At 39.3% G+C, this 22,607-nt stretch overlaps 1 protein-coding gene across 1 annotated transcript in view; it reads left to right on the top strand.

Annotated features, from left to right (window-relative positions):
- Nucleotides 1-8,455: 8,455 nt before the first annotated feature.
- The window catches only part of gbe1b (glucan (1,4-alpha-), branching enzyme 1b), a 79,303-nt gene continuing 65,151 nt past the window's right edge, over nt 8,456-22,607 (top strand). The window contains exons 1-3 of the mRNA XM_022189214.2: nt 8,456-8,807; nt 18,615-18,784; nt 21,700-21,815. Of these exons, the coding sequence (XP_022044906.2) occupies nt 8,710-8,807; nt 18,615-18,784; nt 21,700-21,815 (384 nt within the window). The 5' untranslated portion in view covers nt 8,456-8,709. The remainder of the gene's footprint in view (nt 8,808-18,614; nt 18,785-21,699; nt 21,816-22,607) is intronic.

The raw sequence follows: 22,607 nt of genomic DNA, 5'->3' as shown, positions 1-22,607 counted from the left end.
ATTAGGATGGACACACACGAAGAAATCTACCTTAAACGGACGAATATCACAATCATTAAGACAAATAATAATACCATTAATCTCTGCTTGGAGTTGCAGAATGTTGCAGTCAGACAGGCTCAATATTGGAAATGAAGAAAATGAATGTTGTTCCAATCTAAAATGATGAAGTATTGATGTAATTGAGATATTAGGATCAACAAAGCAAGCAGTCATATAAAACTACCGGCTATTTGTACTATATTTCTCACAAGTCTCTAAAAAAGAATACAAAATGTAACTAGTTGCAATCTTTTGAAATACAGTAGGTACTGGTTTCTGTTAAAGCTAAAAAAAATGATATAAAAGGGCTCATTGTAAGACAAGAGCCATGGTTACAATCATAGAAATAAAAACAGAAAATACTAAATTAGCCTTTCATTTAAAGTTTTCTGAGTTGATAACATTTGGCCCTCAGTTAAGAAGTTCTTTAGAAGATGAAGTACCTTATACTGTATATTAATAAAGATATCCACTGAAAATATGGATATTCTGCTGAACTCAAGTGGATTTAGATCTTCAATAGTAATAGTCATATTGATAGTAAACTTTATTTCTATGGTGCAAGTGGAGTTACAAGGTACTTGATAGAACATTCAATACAAAACATTGGAAAACATCCATCCATCCATTGAGGCTAGGACATTATGTTCCTCTCAAACTATTAATTTTAATGCAGATGTTCAGAGATCAGGACTTTCAGTTTAAAGATGAGAAAAACAAACTCAACAGGGCCTTATGTGAGTTTTTCACTTGATTATCACATTCTATTTAAAACAGACAATATTATAAAAAGACAATATTAAAATAAGAAGATCACAAGATGCAAAATTCTCACCACACCTAGGTTTCAGAAGCTCATGTCTTCCTTGTAAAACAAACAAACAAAACAAAAGACACATATCTTTACTTTGAACACTCTATTCATTTTGCTCACTACTGTTTTTCAGCATGCTGGTATGTCTCTCTGAATAACATTACCTGGCTAATATACAAATGATCTTCTGTGTATGTTCACATAAGGTGTGAATCCATTTTTGTTCCTTGTCCTTGCTGAGAATTATTGCTTTTGTTTCCCGGCTTGATCTTGAAAGGCTGCGGAGACATAAATGCACACTGTGAAGAAAATGTAAATACGGCGCAGTCATTCATTGTTTTGAAACCTCATTCATCTTTGCGATGAAATGGAAATTGGACACTTATGATCTAATACAATGTTGTTTCAGGGTTATAAGTCTGAGACTTGAGTGGAAACATGGGTTATGCTGATTCTGGAAGGTAATCTAAAATATTCCCTCGTCCCTTTTGCTGTTTCAACAGATGGACTGACTCCCCAAACTCAAACCTTTTTGATCTGCAACATAATCACGCAGCGTTTTGCAATTCTACCATGTCTGAACCACAGCAGCCGTAGGATTATGATTGTCAAGGCAGCCAAGAGGGAAATGGTATTCTCATAGTGTTGCATGCAAGACTCTAATAACCACGGCACGTACTGAATTAGTCATCAGGATATGTGTTTTCTTTAATATTGAAAGGCCAGTGTAATTATTTTTCGCTAACCTTATTTGACAATCGTCTCCTTGTTTCTGCTAAAGAAGTCCTGACTTCCCCTCGCCGAGACTCTGCTGAAATTCGGCCTCTTTGCCCTCTTTCTTTGACGCCGTCCCATGAGCCCCTTCTGCTTGATTTAAACCATTTGGCCTGTTATATTGTGAGGTCAGGTGTTAACAATTCACTTCTTCTGAAGGGGCTGACTGGTCTGAAATTCATAAATGAGTTTCGCCAAAAACCCTGACTGCGCCGATACAGGTTCTGCTTACCTCCTGGTGTCCTCGACCTACATCAGCAACGGTCACGTCAATGGAAACCACATTGTATCACATGTTTTGAGTTGCACTCATTGCTCACATCCACGGTGCTCTTGAATTATTCAGCGCACACGGTGAGTCTTTGCATATGATGGTCATGAGAATGCTGATAGATCATGTGGGAAGTTTCAAGTCCACAGGGTGATTTATGTACCTCCCAGGCTCAGATCGGCACACGCTCTGTGTTCCCGCTCACACACCGATATCACTGCTTTCGCCTCCTCTAATGTCTCTCATTAAAGATCTCTATCCTTGTGTCAGTCTCTGGTCCTTTCTGAGATCCCAGCTCCTCCATCCTTGAAATTGAAGGCTGGAGTGAATCTTATCTCCTCTCATTAGCTCCATTCCCATTCTCTCGGTTGGCCTTTATTGCTCAGTGTTAACCTTCTCACTTGGTGGCATTCATGGAGAAATGCTGTCCTTCTTCCAGAGGAAATATATGGATTGCAATATTTCAACACACTGATCCCTGATATCTAACTTGATTCCCAGCAGATGGAGGTTTTCTGTCTACGTCATATTTCTTTACCTTCTTGTTCTGTGTTGCTACAATATAAATCCATGCAGTTTCATTTATACAGCTCCACTTTGCTGCATTGTGAAGTGAGTATTTTTAGGTTTCTCATGGACTGTACACCACAGAACATAATTGTCTCATGAGGAATTAGGTAATATTCAGCTCCACACCCTCTCAAGTGAGCGGCAATTTGAGACACAGAAAATGTATACTAATTATGTTGTTGGATGGATGCAGTTCCAGAACCGCAGTCTTTTTGCTTTTGTTTAGTTTGATTGATGTATTTTGCATTGATGCAAATAAAGTCGCCTTTTTTTATTCTCTGCAATTCACAAACAGAGGAGTTGACTTTGCTCCTGCTTGACAGCTGGAGTTTGGAGATGTCTGTTGTTTTGAAAACCTGCTCCTTGAAAAAATCTCTCATCCGTAGACAGCATTAGAGTCCACACACATTAAATCTTGTTTCCCATTCAAAAATACATCATCTTAGTATTAATCAAGTAATGCACTCACAGTTTCAGACTTGCAACCCTTAGAGAATGTGCTTGTGTCAGGAAATCAAACTGACTGGTTTTAAATAAGAAACTTGGGTTTCCACTATTCATTCACATCAACACTGAGCTGATCAATCCTCTTTGCTTTGCTATTTGCCCGTGACATCTGGAAAAATCATGTTTTTCATGTTTCTCACTCATCTTTTTTTTTCTGTGCTCATTTACGTGCCTATTATTGTTTACTTGCGTGACCGTCGGAAACATCGCACATGATTTAGCATTTCATTTCCACATCAAACTGTCAAACTTCTCGGCTGTGAAGATATTTTGAAAAGCAGTTCTTCTTTACTTTTATGTAAATAACATCTTTGTCTGAATGATGCATGAATAGCATTTTTCAAAATGAATTTCTGTTGCTGACTTCGTGGGCAAAAAAAAATATTGAACAAACTTATTCATGCTGGATCTTCTTAAGCCTTTATTCTATTGCTCCACCTGAATTGGGTAAGTTTGTGTTCAGGATCCTCTATTATTTTTAAATTTATTACATGTGAAGACTCAGCTTTTGATGAACAAAACAAAAGGAAAAAAGGCTGTTGTTTCTTTCAGATGCTTTTGAAAATAATTTCCATAAATTTTCACATTTACATGCATTTTTTTTTTCATGATTTCCTTTGTATATACATGATCTTTTTTTGGTCTTGTTCTACTCGAATTCATACATTTGCCCAGTAAAGCCACCACCAGCACTGGAACAAAGTAATTCTTATCCATGTAAATTTATTTGCAAGGAGATGCTGCTGCTGCAGGATTGTATGTCCTATTTGTTGTTTTTTAAAATAATTTTCTGTAATTTAATAAATGTTTTAGCTTCTCTTCTCTGTGTCTGTCTATGCAAATGACACTGCTGTTTCTTAAAAAAAAAATCATTTTAGAAATATAGTTTTAGCATTCACTGACACCCCTGTTCAATCCTCTATCTTCTAACAGCTATAATTTTTTGCCTTGGAGGTGTCTTATATTGCTTGAACACCCTGGAAAGTAATTCTCTCAGCTCGGAGGCACTATGCTTTGATGAATAATTACAGGTATCGGAAGACTAATTGTATTTTTTCATTACAAATGATATCAGTGTAGCATGCTTGTATACTCGCGGCAATTTAGTTGAATGAGAAGGTTGTTTGTGTCAGCTTCCATTAAGTCACACACAACTGGCATTTCAGTTGTGTTTTGCATCTCTGATATGATGTCTTTCTGACTACAACAGAAATCTGCAGTGGGACGTACAGTTCAGTGCCACGGGGAGGAAACACTCAGAACCCAAGAATATTCGGGGCTTAATCATCAGATGTCATCTGAATACTTGAAAAATGAATAAATTAAAACCTTCCAGGGTTGTAACCGATGCCTGGGGAGAAATCGAACAATATTTTCTCAGGGTGAAGTACGGGTGAATAGGAGTGGAAGAGTGGAGGCAGAACTCTGCAATGCTACAAGTTCTAACTTTTAAATTTGCGATGGAAAAGAGAAGCATAAATCTCAGATTTTCTGATTTATTCTGACTGATCAAAGGTACAGGAGTCACATAGTTCGACTACAAGTTATTTTCAAGTGGTAGAAGCAATAAAGCACTCCGAAAAGGAAAAAAGACCTAACGCTTAGGCGGGTCAGACCACAAAAATAAATCACAAAAAAGATGTGCCTGTGAGTCTTTTTTGTAAGGCATTGAATCATACCATCTACTAAGCCTTATACAGACTTTAGGCAACATAATCAATTTTTTGTAGTTAAAAGCTTAATTTTGTTTCTGTTAATCTCAGTTTCCTTTTTTAATTTGACATCTTAGACCAACTACTGACCAATCAGATGGCTTACACTAGTTTCTGGTTGCACTAAATCACTTAAAAGGGATAGACAGACTCCTCTGTGATCAAAAACAGGTTAACAGTATCTGTGGCATCTGCAAGCAAAACAAATATCACTTTAAGTATTGTGGACTGTAGAAAATGACGCTATCATCCATTATATCTGAAAAAAAAAATTCTTTTTGCTACAAATTGTATTTCTAGCTCGTTTTGCTTTATTGCCTACAGGAAAGAAAAAAACATCTATCAGCTGTGTGCCATAGCCTGTCAACTTAAGATTCTTCAGCCAAAATCTAATATTTTCACCTGTTGTTGTCACTGGCTTCTGTTTCTTTGCACATGTACCTGCAAACATTTGTTATTTAGCTGTGAATCAAAGAGACAACATTTATTGGCACAGCCTTCTGGGGTGGACAGCGGCACACTTGTTCCATCTATTACCAACAGATGGCTCTTTAGAATGACACTCACTTTGTGACCTTTAGCTGGGACAGTTTTATTTTGACAAGGACAACACTTTCAAGAGCTGCACTATTTCTCCTGTGTACGCGTGCATATTTATCAGCCTTTTCCGGCAGGGATTTAATCTAAATTATCGCAAGGTTATCCTTCCCCGAGTTCAATAAGTTAGTTCGGTTGTTGTTGTGATAAAACTTATTGAGGTCACAGACAGTAAGAGCTAAAAAGTTTGGGCTTTTTGTTTTTAGAAAGAAAAGCAGATTAAAAAGAAAGGAGAAAGTAAAGGTGAAGTGGATGTTGAGAAAAATATACATTTGCAGTGTTAGAATGGAAATCAACAGATAATGCACTAATCCCCCAACACACACACACACGAACACACGCACATACACTCGCACCAGAAGGCCTTGACAATGAACAAACCTTGTCCAAATTAAACTTTGCCCAAATCAATAGGATGTCTTTTCATGAAGTGTGTCGCTGTATGTCTACAGTACCAAACACAACTGAATATCCAGCAACTTATAGCATGCAAAGTTACATTTTGTCCATTTAAGGTATTGTATGTTTCAAAAATATTACACAAAGCATATGAATTTATGCCAAATGTCCTCTAAAGCCTGTGTTTTTGTGTCTATGGCTCATGGTTAAACCTGCAAACTGTAGGACCATGTGTGCACAAAGTCCCATTTAATATTCAATTGGAATTAAATAAAATGTGACTAATAAGTGACATTCATGAAAAAAAGGATAGCAACTCATTATATTAACTCAATACAACAATCTCAAAATTGCTAATGCCGCAGTGGTGGCCTCGAGAGGCTTTACTGCCTTTTTTTTTTTACACCTCACATTGTGAAGGATGTGAACAGAAAAAATAACAAACCGAGGGCTTTTATTTTTATAACATTACCAGTAGATGGGCCTGAAAATTCTCGAGGGAGGCACAAGATGAACAGTGAAGAGGGCATTCGAATCAAAAGGGTTTATTCCCTCAAGTGCATAAAGTTGCAGTCAATTTAGTCGTTTAATTGTAATCTGCCCAGAGGACTGGGAGAAGTCTTGTGTAAAGCCGACACTGTGGCTGGAAGGCGAAAGACTCACTGAGGTCCAAAATAAGGAGGGCCTGTACTCTACAGAGAATTAATGTGGTCAATAATGCAGTACCGTTCAAAAGTTTGGGGTCACCCAGACAATTTCATGTTTTCCAAGAAAACTCACACTTTTGTTCATGTGTTTACAGAATTGCATAAGGGTTTCCTAATCATCAACAAGCCTTTCAACATGATTATCTAACACAATGTAGCATTAGAAGACATTAGTGATGGTTGCTGGAAATGTTCCTCTGTACCCCTATGGAGATATTCCATTAAAAATCAACCGTTTCCAACTAGAATAGTCATTTACCACATTAACTATGTCTACACTGTATTTCTGATTAATTTAAAGTTATCTTCATTGAAAAAAATGCTTTTCTTTCCAAAATTGTGGACATTTCTAAGTGACCCCAAATGTTGAATGGTAGTGTATGAAAAAAGTTGATGTATTTTTAATGATTAAAGTCGCCTGATGGCCCCTCTGGAGAATAATCAGGGACACATCAAAGCTTTGGACTTTATGACAAGTGAAACATGAATATTTTAACCAAGTTTAACAGATTTTCAGCCAATAATTCTCAAGATATGTGTATCAGTCAGGGACTATGGTATGGACCAAGGTAAATTTTGATATTTTGCATTGGTCTGTGCCTGCTTCTAGACAAAAGGTCATGGGTTCACCAAATATTATTAATAGCCATCCACTAGGGAGCATCAAATTCATGGCAATGTAGCCACAGTTATGCATCGTAGTTTGATCCGACATGCCGCTTGGAAAGGTCATAAGGTCATCAAAATCTTTGTAATATCAACAGAAATTCTTGTAAATGCCACAATGTGCCTAGTATTTTCCAATTAAGTCACAGATAAATCTTTCTGAATTGAACAACTGAGTACACTGTAATAAATCCTTATATAAATACATCCACATTCTAACGCTAGATTACTGTTTTTCCATAAATATGGTTAAATACTGTAAAATCTGATGCTTCTTTGGAGCCAAAAACAAGACTGACTGTTAAGAGCAGGAGACTTTAAAAACTGATGGTGTGGACTGGACAGTTCAGAAAGCACTGTTTATACTAGCAGCTGGATTTAGGCAGAAAATTATTGATAACCTTACAGTGATGACCTTTACATTTATTTATGTATTTACATGAGGTCAGATGATTGACTGATCACAATGAAACGATTATTCTTTGTTTTTTGGGGGGTGATTAAGTGGTATATACATTCTTATAGAGCTGCATTTGATAAACTAGGTTCTACAGTTCTACTGTGTCATTTTGCAGACGCAACGTACATCTGAGAGTAAATGCAACACAAGCAAGGGTCTAGTCAGGAGAAAATAACCTTGATAAATGCCAAAGAAAGAAAGAAAGAAAGAAAGAAAGAAAGAAAGAAAGAAAGAAAGAAACTTGTCTTATTCTTTCACCTTCATTGTTTTCAGTGTTTTAATAGTATATGCATTTTTAAAAAAAGTTGCACTATATTAAATACTAACTAACTAACTAACTAACTAGATAGATAGATAGATAGATAGATAGATAGATATTTTATTTATTTTATTTTATTTTATTTAACAAACTCAAGGTCCATACACAAGAACAAATAAAAAGAAACAGACACACAGTCTAGATAGATAGATAATGTTTTAGTGGTACATGACTTTCTATGAAGTTGCATTTTATTCCATAAATAACTAAAATTGTCCTATTATTTCCCCTTCATTGCTTGAGGTGTTTCAGTATTTGTTTGTATTTGTATTTTTTTTTTTACATGTCAACCTCAATACTGGATAATAGACATTCAAGACACACAACAAAGGGGGCATTTATAGAGTTTGTAGAGTATAAAGTTAATGATTAAGTAGTGACACTATATAAAACAGTCCAGTCACAGCATTAGTTGGTGAACCTCATATTCTGCTGGAGAGTCAAGCCATCAGTCACACAGCCACTGTTTGAGTAAATTACAATTTCCAGTGGCATTTACAACAGAGTACCAAATGTTTCTTGCTGTTGTTGAACTGATGGAATCTCCTTCCAGCCACCACAGCGAAGCCCACAGAGCTGCACATCTGCACAGACTCCTTCTTCTTCCTCTGACGCGCCAGATGCGTCCTCTGCTGTCACCTTAAAGTTACACACCGACGATCAGCTGTTTCTCTCTCTGACCCGCCGGAGACTCAGCTTGTTGCGATGGGACGGACTTGGGCAGAAAGCAGCCTGATTCGCTGTTGTCTCCGGATACAAAAACCCTCCCCGATCACACAAAACTACACGTCTGTCCTCTGCTCCCCCGCCACCGTTCAGTCCCCTACGACGTGAGGCGGTCGGCGCTCGATTGGTTCTGTCTGGAGCAGCCATGGCAGACCGAGAGGATAATGTCACAGTCCCCGAGTTCAGCAGCCTTCTTCAAATGGATCCCTATCTCAAACCGTACGAGAAGGACTTCAAGAGGAGGTAAAACGCGGCACAAACGGCGGTTTTTACGCACAGCTTGTCTCCAAAAATCAATCCCCGATCACGCGAGAGAGCGAGGTGGGCTTACAAATGGCGTGTCTGGAAATAAAAACACCACAGATACAAGGCGATGTTTGCAACACACGAGTCACCTTCTGTGATCAGACTTGACATTTTGGATGAGTTCAGGTCACCCAGAGCTCATGAACAGCAGCTCAGCTCAGCTAGCTTTGCTTCCCCTTGCCCTCTTTGTTTCTTTTCTTTTTTTTTTTTTTTTAAATTTAAACACATATTATTCCAGACTGCAGAATAAAAACACGCGTTTAGGAGATGAAAGATGTGCAGCTCATGCAAATTTAATGAAGCGCTATCAGAGAAGTCGTTTCACTTTATAAGAAACTCAACTTCCTCAGTGTGACAGTTTGAAGTGTTTCGCAGTCAGCTGACGTCCACGTTGCGTCGTGAGCTGCTGCTTTGGGCTCATTCTCGCCTGCTTTGTGGCTCCAGCATCACAACAGCCTACTTTCTCCATGTTGTACACTTTTGTTGTGCCGAGGTTTCCTTTTAGTAGCTATAGGGGCATTATTTGTGCCAAAAATGTGTCATAAATTTGGATTAACATTCAGATTTGGATGCATCTCCGTCTCCTATCAGTGTTTCTGTGTTGCACGATTTTGTCCTTTGGCTTAAATTCGACCTCCAAACAAATTCAGTGTTCTAGTCTTGAGTTTTTGACATTCTGTATGTGGCTGATAGTCAGATTGTGAGTATGCATAAGTGCATTTATCGATCTGGCATTGTGCTTATCATAAATTCCAAATCTCATTTTTTGGGTAGCTGCCCAAAGTGTGACAGCTTATTGTATTAAGTTACGCACAAAAATAGATTCCAAGATTTTTCTGACCAAACTATGTTCTGTTTCCATGATACATCTGTTTAATTCTGTCTTTTATTTAGCAAGTAGTGAACAAAGTGGAAACTTTTAACTAAAATATATAACCATCTTGTCAGCAAGAACTGCACAAAATAATGAGTTCATCATTTAATTGTCAGTTATTAAATTAATGCTCCAATGTGCTGATAGTCAGTTTGAGGTTTTTTTTTAGTGAAAAAGCAGTACAAATCCTCTGATTCCAACTGTACTGAGTTGTGCACACATTTTATGAAACACTAATCTACATTTTTCATCATTTTATCTACAAAATCGATACATAAGAAAAAATAATCGACCATGGAAATAAAGTTTAGCTTTTTTTTGGCATTTATTTCAATGAAAATGTAGACATACACAATTTCTAAATGACACAGAGTCCTGATTCAGATTCTAACCACTGCAATCAAACCGTTTCCAGTTTGGCAAAAGAATCTAATTTGTGCACTTTATCGACTGATTTCTCATTTTCATGTTTTATCAAATCAGTCCTGGCACCTTGTAACGTGACGTTCCACAAACAGAGATGTCACCTCAGCAAACAAATTCACATGGCATGATTACATTTAAATCTACGCTCCCAGGAGAGAGCAAAATATTCATAAACCTTCCAATGAAATCAGGTTTAATTAGCTGAAGTGAAAGTTCAGAGACATCAGTTTTTCTAATTAGTCAATTAAGAGACCTACAGTCTTGTTTATTTTTTGTCACTTTTATCACCCGAGAGATGCCAAAATAACACGGCAAATATTTGCAGGAAATAACAGAGTGGATATTTGCTGATTGTGACTGAAATAAACCTGTTTTAAATGGAAAATTTGACTAAATTAGAAACATGAACAAAACCAACATGTGTCCTTCAGAGGTAAATGTACTGACCTTGTGCCTAGGCTGATCTCAAAAGGCAAACAGACACTGTATGTCAATAGAATGTGCAGAGTCAAGTGTAGTTTTTTTTTTAAACGCCACTTTCTGATGTCTTTTTGACTGATGTGACTGAATTGTTTAACCTGATGAACAGACTAAAATGAAGGGATGCACTTTAAAAAAAATAGCAACAAAATGTTCATTGTAATTAAAGTGTTGATTATATTATTATGCTTTAGACTCTTATTTCTGAATCAAAGGACTTCTGGCTCAAAAACTGACTTTCTAATTCATCACTTCAATTCCCAAACTCGTGCCAAATCAGCCTCACCTGCTTTTTTTTCTTTCTTTCTTTTATTTTTTTTCTGCCTGTCATGGTTTTTACTCATAAATCCGACAGTGATTCTGATCTACAGCTCACATTGCTGTGGTGTCTCTGCTCACTGTTGGGTCGTCCCTGAAACTAGGGTTTAAAACTCCGCTCAGGGGCCGTATAGTTTTATCCATTTTCATTACCATGTCAGCTCTTGTTTCTAATGTGGCAGGTAAGGGACCTCCTGCTTTGTATTTGAAGCATGTGAGCAGGGCTCTAGCCTTGCAGAGAGATGAGCGTGTCAGTTCCATCTCAGACACAGCTTGGGATTTCTAGGCTTCACCGAGCCCCAGACGTGTCTCCAACACCTGTCCCGCTGATGAAAGTTGCACATAAATTATTTTACATATAGGATCACCGCTGTGTGAAGGTTAATTCGCGATAAGCCCTCGGTGTTCTCAGACCCGGAGTCCAAACAGCGTATCATGAAAACAGGCAGAAATCAAGAGCTTTCTCATGCTGCGGCGTCGTGCTGAGTCCCAGTGCTAAGAATTCAGCCGGCTTATCAGAGAGAGACCTATGACCACACAGAACCGATTCTTTAGATTTCACCACCATGACATGGCTCAAGGCTGCCCACATCTCAGGTTTGTTGAACTCTTCGGTTCACGCCGCATACAGCCGCTGTACGCAGACAGTTGAAATGATTCCAGCAGATTTTGCAAGTCTCCCCATTCTAATTAGTTATTCCGTGGTTGCAGGCGCCTCTTATTTTGTGTTATCTTATCAGGATGCCGGTTTCAGATTGATTGTGAAAACAAGCGTTGATGCTGCACGCAGGTTACAGCCCCAGTGAGTAGTGCTCTGTTGACATTCTTCATTATTTACTCTTCCTGTTGAGCAAGTCTGTAGGAAGTGCTGCTAGAATTTTGCAGCTCAGGGCACCATGTATCTCCTAAATTGGACCAAATGAAAGTGGGGGAGCATTGGGACTGCTGCTTATTATGGGAAAGGTTTCTCTTTTCTTTGCTAAGATTTGAGTATGTCATCCCAACTCATTTCAAAGCAAAAATAGAGAAATAACTCTCAGTCTTCTGCTTGTTAAACTGATCATTGCATGCACTGTAACAGAAAAATACTACATTATATCTCATACTTAATTAATTTCAATTAAAAATTGAAAATTTGATAGCTTTCATGATTAGGCTTTCTTCGAGTAACTGGAGTGAATTTCTGCTGCAACCTGTTGTATTTTATCGAATGTGCTTTTTTCAAAAAGTAGCTCTTGCTTCATTTATTTTCCTGTCACCTTGCTTGAGGGGCCAACAAAGGTGTGAATTTAGCAGGGAAATTTAGCTTTCATCAATCAACCCCTCTTTAGCCTCATTAATGCACTTAGCGAAGAAGGACGTTAATGACATTATTTGAAAGTCACCTTGCTGCTGGCCCGTGCCCAGGCCCTCTTTTTTTCAAGCGAGCCGGACTCAAGAACAGAAAAGCTGTGTTTCTGCAGGCTGTTGCAGACGGTCTTGACACCTCCATGCTTCAGCTGCTACCACCAGTCATACACAGCACAACAGACCTGAACGCTCACTCTAAATTTAGACGCCCAATTGTCTAACAGAGAGCATGCGAGCAGGTTGTTCAGCTGCTCTATCAGGAGAATTTCAAAAAGCGGTTTGCGGTCGTGACAGAAGATGTTAAAACTGAGACTGTACTTTGCTTAAGATATCAAAATAACAGCCAAATGTCAAACTGAGAGTGGAGGCGATGTTGCTTTTGGTTTATCCTGATATTTGTAAAACTGCTTCCCTTTGTTTTACCAGTGCTGAAAGCTGCATTGAATTGAATTTTTCTGACTTTCATCCAGCTGCTCAAATGCGCTCCAGATTTTCTCCTCTGATTAAAAGGTGTGGCTTGACTTCAGCATCACAGTGGTGCTGAGGAGATTTTTCTGAATTTGTCACCAGGCGATTTGAATCCGTGCGGATCTGCTCTGCTGTGTTGATCATCATTATGAAGATGCCGCACATCTCTCTCTCTTTGTCTTATTCATCAAGTCGCTTGCACATTTCAACCTAATGGTCTGGATAATCCAAATTATTGGTCTGATTAAGATGTCGCAGAGATTTATTTCACATATAACGAAGATTAAATAAACTCTTTAGGGTGTAAGGAAAAGGATTGTTAGGTTTGTTTATTTATCTGTTTTTTGCAAAGTGTCGTGAAAATGAATTGACTGCAGCTTATCAGACTATGCTGGGTGTACTTGCGTTGACCCGCAAAAATCTGGATCAATTAGAAAGACTGTTGTCAAATCAAGTTGTATAGTGGATTAAAAATGTAAGATTCAGGTCAGAGTTGATGGTACTAGATGTGCAGTTTTGACCAAAAAATGCCAAAATGCATGCAGACAACCCAACAAAAAAAAAAAAAATCTAAAATCAAGATTCAAGCTTTCTTTCTGTCATTTTTCTGTAAATATTGTTCCTCCTTGTCCAGCCCACATCAGTACAAGAGATATGACAGCATTCAAGACTAACTTAAAAAAGTAGTAAAAAAAAAAGAAATAATAAATTAAGATCACTAGAAAACAAATGCACAATAATGGAGCATAATGGAGCCTGAACTCAATATGTTAAAGTGCTATAAAAAGTTCAATTAGCAGCGCAATAAATCAAAGCGTGAGTGCAGTTCAGTCCAGTGGCAGGACAGTGTGTTAAAGTGCTACAAAAAATGCAGATCTGGGCTTTAGGAAGTGCAGACAGTTTGCTTGTTTGCACCTAAATACACCTAATTTGGAAAGGTTGTCTTTAACCACACCATCTAAGCTGCTGAGAAATGTATGATTTCAATAGCGATGGATTTATTGTTTGTTTTATCAATGACAGCAGGAGACTATACACAGTAGGTTTGTTTCAAGTCGTGATCAACCTCAGATGCAGTTTGAATTTAGTGCTAATTAGTAGATGTCTTTATGCGAAGAGTAATGGAGTAAACATTACTCCTGCATTACCACAGCTTTTTATCATTGTGAGCATGTTAGTATGCTAAAATAGCATTTAGCTCCAGCCACAACTTTGCTTATATAATGTAAAGTATTGGATGTTCAAGCAAAATAATCTGAGAGAATATGAGCAGAGGAGCTGCCTTAAGATTTTATATTAAGTTAAAAAACCTTTTTTTTTCTTTTAACCTCCAAATTTTATTGAATATTGAATGCACATACATTCTTGTCTTTTGTATTCCGTTTAAAGTTTGATTTATTTAACTCTTCTGGCATTTCATTTGAATAACTTGCAGCTGTCATTTTATCTCAGAGATGTCAAGTTAAGCTGCTCATATTGGCTTTCTTAAATGATAAGTATAGAGGAGTAGGGAGCCTCTATACTCAGCCCAAGTTTTCTTACGCAACATAAATGGGGCAAAATCTAAAGAGAGACAAATCACAGAGAGAGATCCTCAAAATGTCAGAGGTCATGGGAAGAACTTGTCCATCCAACTTTTCTTCTTGGACTTTTTGTCTTGAGATCATCCGGCCTGGACGTCCTGCTGCTCTGCTTTTTTTTTTGTCCACTTCCCCCTCGGTCTCCTGCAGCGTTTGTTTCTTTTGTGGTCCTGAGGAGGGGAGATCTTCTGCCACCGGAGATGATCGATCCTCCATTGCTTCTCACCGCGCTTCAGAGCTGAAGTCAACTTTCTCCAGCTGTTTCTGAGGCTCGTTTCTCTGATTCAGGAGAGTGTCCCCCAGCTGGTCTGCTTTCTTGAGCATCCTCTGCGCCTCAGGATTCTCAATGATGAGCTTTTTACCGACCAGTGTTCCCAAGCCCCTCCTGAACCCTTTGATTTGAAGGAGAGCTTTTGCCAACTTATTAGCTTTCATTTGTGCCTTCTGGGCTTTGGTCCTCTCTTGTAGGCACGCTTCCCCCGACGGGCTCCTTTCCTCCAGTGTCTTCGTGGTCTCAAATTGCCTCGATTGGGACAAAAACAAAAATTTTCATCCACAATTTTTCATTGCCAGCGATGGAGCAGCGTGTTACTGCAACATAAAAAAGTTCCATGTTCTAAGGAATGTTTGGTTTACTTAATGTTTTAAGAGGAAACACAAATTTGTCTTCAGTTATTTGACAGAGGGTTACTAATGTTGTGGTGTGCAGTAATGTAGGAGCACATGAGAGTAATATCTCAGCTATGTTATATGATTTTTTTTTTCTATCTTTGTAGATGAAGAACAGTTTTCCAAACCAAGAGATAAGAGATGCAGGCCAGTAATCTGCTCCGCACATCTATAATCTCCTGCTGCTCTATTACCACTGAATAGGCTACAGGACAAAACTCTTTTGTAATTTCAAGCTACAGGGATTAGCGGCGCCTCTGGTCGTGTCCTACCTGACAATGAGCAGCAGTGTTTCTTTAGGGGAGCGGAAATATTACCTTATTCTGCTGAGAAGTGAGAGTCTTTCATAACGTGCTGACATCTATCAGACTTATCGCTGATCTTTTAATGTTGTGTTTTTCAGGAAAAAAAAAAAGCTGCTTTAATCAATAATTGAATGGGCCGGCAACATGACTGTGCATGTAAAAGGAGTGGCGTGTTGTAATGAACAGCACTGCCTCTCAGATCTAATGAACAAAGCATTTCATTGTGTTTTAGCTCACTGTGTATGTTTCAGTTGAGCCTCACCACTCTCATTATTGACATTTATAGCTACAGCAGACATCAGTTTCCAGCAAAAAGCCCTGATCAGGCCTCCGTAGCCTCCCACCAAACAGCAGACAGACATAGCGACTGACTAGAGAAGGAAATGGAGCATTCAGCAGCTAAAAAGTCGAATATTTTAACTCGGGAGTTCTTGGAAAGCAAATTAGAACAAATTGACAATTAATGAACTTATTGTCATCAGGTGGAGAAAAACAGACAGATGCTTTATTAATCCTGAGTGAAATTTAAGAAACTGTACTAATTGCGTCCTGTGTCTTCTCACTGTGTCAAATAAGCAGTTTTTTCCTAGCAAGTTTGGCATCTAAATATTTGTTTTTGCATTTTCACAACCTACCAACAAATGTGATGGTTTGAGATGAAAGCAGGCCAGAAGACAGCAGTTATGAACAGAACTCCAGATCTGCAATTGTAACACAGACTTGCCTGCATTTGGAATTCAGGGCCAGCAGTGAAGGAAAAAAAAACAAAACAGGATGCCATATGCGATGAGATGGTCTAAGGCTCTGCTCTTTGCAGCTTGATGGGAGAGTGTGTTGCAGCCAAATGTGGCCTTTGGATACCAAGTGCAGTCCCATGCTAAGTATTGCAGTAAACTGTAGAGTGTGTTACTTGTAGAACAGGTGGAGAAGTACGGAGATGTAGCAGGAGTGCCAGGATGGAGGAGAGGGGGGTAATAACTTCATCCACAGACATTTTGCTTTCAGACCATTTCTGTCTGATCATTAATTCATTAATTCCAGTTTGGAGTTTGTCTTTACTTCAGCCTGAACTCTGGTAATGACTTTCTGAAGTGATTTGTGTCCTTTATAAACACAACTCATTTGCGGTGTGTGATCTGACTTCATCTCCTGGCTGTAATCTCATTAGAACCAGACACTAGAGATGTGTGGAGAATGCCACATCCTTAAAGTACTGCGTTTTGGCTTTCTGGTCCCTCTGGTCCAACCCCCTGGAACTCATTTGTTATAATCATAGACATGACTTTCATGCCTATTAATACTGTGGCAGTGGAGCGCTACCCTTATGTGTATCCCCGCTTTGTCCTTCCTTTCAGCATATTCTTGAAATGGTGACAAAGTGCCAAAGGAGGCATGTGGCAGCATTGGTTGGACTTTAAAGGTTCACATTTGGCAACCACTGTCTGTATCCACTATGCTCAACACAGGGAGCAGCTGCTGAGAAATCGCGCTGTTACTTCAGCCCATCATCACTAGCCCCAGGGCATTCATAGGCCAGTCTGAGCTTGGCTTCAGGGCTATAGGGGAGGGAGTGCACTTAACTCTGCTGGCTGAAAGAGGCTTTCTGTACCAGGGGGAATCTGATATGGACACCAGCTTGGCTGCAGGAACTTAAGTGAGATAAATTGCAAAGTAGTTAGTCTGTCCTTTGGAGTTGAAGGTAACAGACAGAGGTTTATCTCGCAAGATATGCCCGTGGTCACACATTCTTTGGGGCAGTGTGGCAGGTTTACATCCTGAGGTTAGACCTCGAGAAGATAACGGTAGCATGGGAATATTAAGATGCAGCGCAGTGTGTCACTGCATTACATGTGCTGCAATATTGTGGGGATGTTGGAAACATGTTCAAACAAAAGGGAGGCTCACTGATGCTGCGCTTATATGTTTAAACACATAAATGTGCCTCAAATGTCTTTTCTTGTGACAGAGAGTAGTAGTAGTAGTAGAATGACAGGTGAAGAGCTTAATTTATTCTGAACTAATCAAGCATTTTCATGAAAGCTTGATATTGTTTGAGTTGTAGCTCGATTCAATCTTTAGGATCATTTTTCATGGAGAGTAATGTGTTTACTACACAAGAACGTGTGACACAGGCAGGGCATTAAAAAGCATTAATAGTCATTAAATTGATTTTGCGAAAATTAAGCCCTTGAATGGCATTGAAAATCATTACATTTGATACTCAGTGACGTTAAAAATTCGCTCCGTCGTTTTCAAGAAAAATATTTTTGATAATGGTGTAAAAATATATAATTATAGTCTGCGATTCGTCAGATATGCGCATCTGCATAAGCATGCTGAAGCATTGCGCTAATTGCTCCGGCCGGTCGGGTACAATCGCCAAAACCTGCATGTTTGGAAAGTTTAGGAGAACTGGGAAATGGGGAAATGCAAAAACGTGGAATTCAGAGAATGACTGCAGCCCGTGGGTGGTCAGTGGTGGTTTCCAGATTCAGAAATAGTGAAATGTAGGAACAGTCTTCATATAAAAATCATCTTTTACAAAAAAAAAACCCAAACCCGTGTAATTTGTTGAGTTCACGGTCATGGCATTAAAATTTTACAGTATAGCATTAAAATGGCATTAAAAAACACTACATTTGACTGGCTGATTTCTGCAGAAGCCCTGTGAGAGGCGTGGAGCTGCTGTTTTCTGACAACAGTTGCTAACAAGTAATATTTTCTTCCACCATGATTCTACCTTGATGATTTGTTGCTTTGTGATTGTGTGTGTACATGTCAGTGTATTGTGTAAGTACTTCCTAGGATGGAAAAAGACAAAAGTAACCCAAAACAATCATTGTATTTCCACTGTATTCTCCTTTTGCGGCCTGTGAAGTGTTGTAGCGGTTGTGCAGACGGAGACATGTGGTTCCGTGTTTCTGTAAGCTCCTACTTGAATGAACATCAGTGGTTAATCTGAAAAAGCCACAGTTCACATCAGGTGTTTTGTCAGCTACTAAAGAATCAACCCAGGATTCACTACATGTACACATCAGGGGGAATTATCAGAAGCATCCTGGAAAATGGAGGAAAAAAAATGCCAACTGAAGTGGAATCAGGGGAGACGGCTTGATGCAATGGGAGGAAAATCAATTACCGATCACTGCAGTGCAAAAACACTGGAATCCGTTAGTGAATGATGATATATGGCATCAGATATAACCAACAGGTTGTGCATCCAGTGGCGGATTTTCCCTTCATGCATTTTTTATGTGTTCCCTGTGGTCTGAAGGTATGACCTGCTACAGAAGCGACTCTTCGAGCTGGAGGAGGCAGAGGGAGGCTTTGACCAGTTCACTCGCAGCTACAAGACGTTCGGTGTGCAGCGGCAGCCTGACAACAGCCTGTTCTTTAAAGAGTGGGCTCCAGCTGCAGAGGCCCTCTTCCTGACTGGCGACTTCAGTAAGTAACCTGAGGAGAGCTGTCCACTTCTGAGCAGCGTGACACCGGTGTGATCTACGTGCGATTTCCAGATCGCTCCCTCTAAGCTTACTGAGTTTCATTGCTGTTCATTTATTATCTGCGCTTGCATGTTCTATTTTTAAGGGCAGTAAAATTTGTACAAAATCAATCCAATATGCATGTAAAAAAATTGAAATTCAAGCTGAAGGTTGTTACTATAAGCTCATGATTATCGTTTTTTGTTATAAATACACTTATACAGCATAGTGAGTCTTATTTGTTTGAAAGTCTTTGTTTTATTATCCTGTCTGGCATCTTCATTTTGCTTTAAAGAAACAGCCTATCAAACGCTCTGCACTTTAGCAATCAATTCGCAATAATAAATCAGAATACTAAAAAAGAAAATGACACTCTAATGTGAAGCTACATGCACAGTTGGGACCAAAAGGAAAAGGAGATTTCAGCACAGACTGAAAGGTTGCATATCTTCAAGGTGCATTAAATAAGAAATTTGACATTTCTGCACTCTTGAACACAAAGGGGCAAAAAAATTAAGCAAAAGCTCAGCGTACTGTGGTACAAGGGTATCATCCCTTTTGATCAACCAACCTGGGAGTAGGAAACGTGGAGGATATTGATTACACAGGATAAACTTGCATACTGAGGGGGGATCTTTTGAATGTGGGAGTGTTTGTTAATATTTTAGTAGCTGGTTATTTCATCATCGCTCGCAAAGTTGTTGAGAGAGTGCAACCTCTGTGTTTGCACTGAAATCTCTATTCCCCCTGGTCCCAACTTTGAAAGTAATTTCAGGTTGATAGATTTTCGGCTGTTATTTTTGGTTAATGTGCGCTGCGAAAGTGCGGCAAAATAATTTATTTTTTCATCATTAACAAGATTGAACGAGACAGCCTCTCATCTATCAAATGTAAGGTCATACAGCTTCATTTTCTTCCCTTTTTAGAGGTCCAGGCACAAAAGTTGGACTGCTCTGCATTATTATTTGTAATGCCTATCATTATTAGTCGTAGTAACGTATGTTTTCCCTGCCTTTCAGTTCTCTACTGCAGAGTAGAGGACTGTTGTAAATCAAGTGTCCCTAAAGGATTTTATGCTTTGGGGAGATTTTATGCATAGACTCATTATGGCATACTGATCACAACCAGCACAATAAATTGGAATTATTCATATGAAATTTAAGTCACTGAGTGTAAGTATGCGTGCCTCTTCCTGCTTCTATGTTGTCTGTTAAGTCTGATCACATATATAATGGACTTTTTTGCTTAAATATTGTTGTCCTAATGCCAAGAGTAATATATTACTGGGATAACACAACAAATGTAATGATGGAATGTAAAATGGTACAACGATGAAATGTAATGATAGCTGATGAGTTCAACTTCAATGCTATTCATCACAACACAGCATAAACACTTATCTCTATGCTACAGCTGCTCTGAACTAACACCCTGCAGGTAATGATTCTGTTTTACCGATGGGAGCATGTTATGAATAGTATTACTTAAAACACTAATAGCAATACCCTCAAATTGATACGCCATAGAAGCCCAGAAATGTGTCAATTTGTTTATTGTCCTTGCACATTTTGTGTGCTAGTTAGTTGTGTTCCTGCCATTCCCTCTTTCCATACTTCCCCCATTCCCTTTCCCTTTTTAATTATCTTCCCAGGACCTTGGGCAGCAGCTCAATTCCAACATTCAATTCTGTGAGAGATTACATTTTGACACGGCTCAGTCATATTATTTGATTTCAATTTCATAGTAAATGTGGAAACAGCCCAGCAGCCCTAGTCATGAATATGGTGCAGGTTGGATGCATAATGCACTGTTTTTTCAGAGGAGTTTAAGCAAAGGAAGATAAATAAATTGTGAAAGAGTATGACTTGGCCTGCCTGTGAGAAGTGCTGGTGTTGTGCATGGTCACTTCTGGAGCATCTCCTGTGATTCATTTTCTACCCTGCCGTTGTTCTTACTCATGAATAGCAAGCAGATATGGATTACAGGACAGAAACAACATCCTAAATTGACATGCCAAGGTGGTCACTTAATAATAAATGTCTCCTGTTCTAATACGTTCCTGTCAGTCAATGACAATTGGCAATGCGGTATCAGCAGATTATGACAGTGACGCCTCTCTGTTGTTTCCTCCGAGATAAAATTCAATGAGCAGAGAAGTGGTATTTTATCAGTTTTTCTTTTAGATGACTGAGCCCGCTGCTTTACTCACTGTCGCAAATGTCACAGGATACAGTGGAACAGTGCAGAGAAGAAAAACAACAAGGAAGAATTATGTAAGATGTTTTAGAGAGCGAAAGGAGGGAGGGCGAAATTGTGCTAAGACAGATTGTAGAAGTCTGAAAAATAAAGTGCTGCTGTGACCACAGGGGGATATTAGAATTGGAACAAAAGCCACAGTGGTGACTATCAGCTGCAAGCTGTTGTTAGCACGAGGCAAAGGGGCAAAACAGCTGCAATAAGGAGGACTGACAGTGTTAATTATTTTATTTGTAATTAAAAAAAAGTGAAGAGAAATGGGGTTGGGTTTTAAAATTTCTGACTTTGGTGACTCCTAGTGGTGAATTTAAACACTTAAAATGCCCAAAACTGTAAATTAAACATCAAGAAATCACATAATTTCATGTGAACAAATTAAACACATAATTGTAATGTTTACTGTCCCTGCAGGTCTGTGACTGATTCATACCAAAAGACCCAACAAACAAGAGAGATTAATGTCCTGAATTGTGCCTGCTTAGTGATTGGTGCAGCTTTTCTTTATATTTGAGTGTCTCTAATCAAGGTGTAGCTAATCAGAGTTTATGTTTGTTTTTTTTGTTTGTTTGTGTTGCAAACCAGTGAATCAGATGTGTTTCCATTCTGTCTGTTTACCCATAGATGGCTGGGACAAATTCTCCCACCCTTACACCAAGAAAGACTTCGGCAAGTGGGAACTGATTCTTCCACCCAAGCATGACAAGTCTCCAGCTGTGGATCATCACACCAAACTCAAGGTAGAGAACCGAACATCTTCATACTTATTTTCACGCAGTCAGCAGGTGTCATCTTGCCACGGCGGCTCAGGGACTCGTCGCTGTAATGTTTGTGGGAGATTCCCTGTCATGTGTGGTGTCTTATGAACCGAGTGAAAAGCTGGCGTGTCGCCATCAGCACCATGTCACACTCACAGTGCAGAAGGGAGATTACTGTATGTACACAATCTGCACAGTGGAGAGTAGATCCACCTGAGGAGCCCGGCTGATGGCTTTTATTTCAGCTCCCATCTGTGGCAGGTATCCCTCAGGACATTGTGCTGTGTTTGTTTGGTGCGAGACACAGCTCACAGTGGGTGTACATGATTGGTTTTAAGCTCTAGTAAATAATTCATCAGGGTTAAATGCAAAAGATGCACCTCCCATTATGCATTGTCTCCCAAGCACACAGTGTGGATGAGAAATAACCCAGAAATGAGATGCCAGGCGTGAAGTGGATGGCATCGCTACGGCACTCTCCTTGGGACTGGGTCATCGCTGGCACACTCCTGCGCCCTGGACAGGCTGCCCAGCTCCCATTGTCAGCGGAGGTCAGTCTAAGGACGATAAGAAGCAGATGGAAACGCTGGCACCTGGCCTTTCCTTGTGCACCCCTGCTGCCTATGAATGGCTGTCTTGCTGTGAGCTCCACTTTAGAATTAGTTCCACAGCACTCCCTCGTGGAAGCACAAGCCTAGCTCCAATCACTCTCATGTAGAGCAGCTTGCCCTTCCATCCCCTTTGTGCAGGGCCCAATTTGTCTCCATAAACAAG

Source organism: Acanthochromis polyacanthus, chromosome 13 (genome assembly GCF_021347895.1).
Source record: "Acanthochromis polyacanthus isolate Apoly-LR-REF ecotype Palm Island chromosome 13, KAUST_Apoly_ChrSc, whole genome shotgun sequence".
NCBI classification, from domain to species: domain Eukaryota; kingdom Metazoa; phylum Chordata; class Actinopteri; family Pomacentridae; genus Acanthochromis; species Acanthochromis polyacanthus.
The sequence above is the reverse complement of the archived record's forward strand: the minus strand, read 5'-3'. Positions and strand labels throughout refer to the sequence as shown.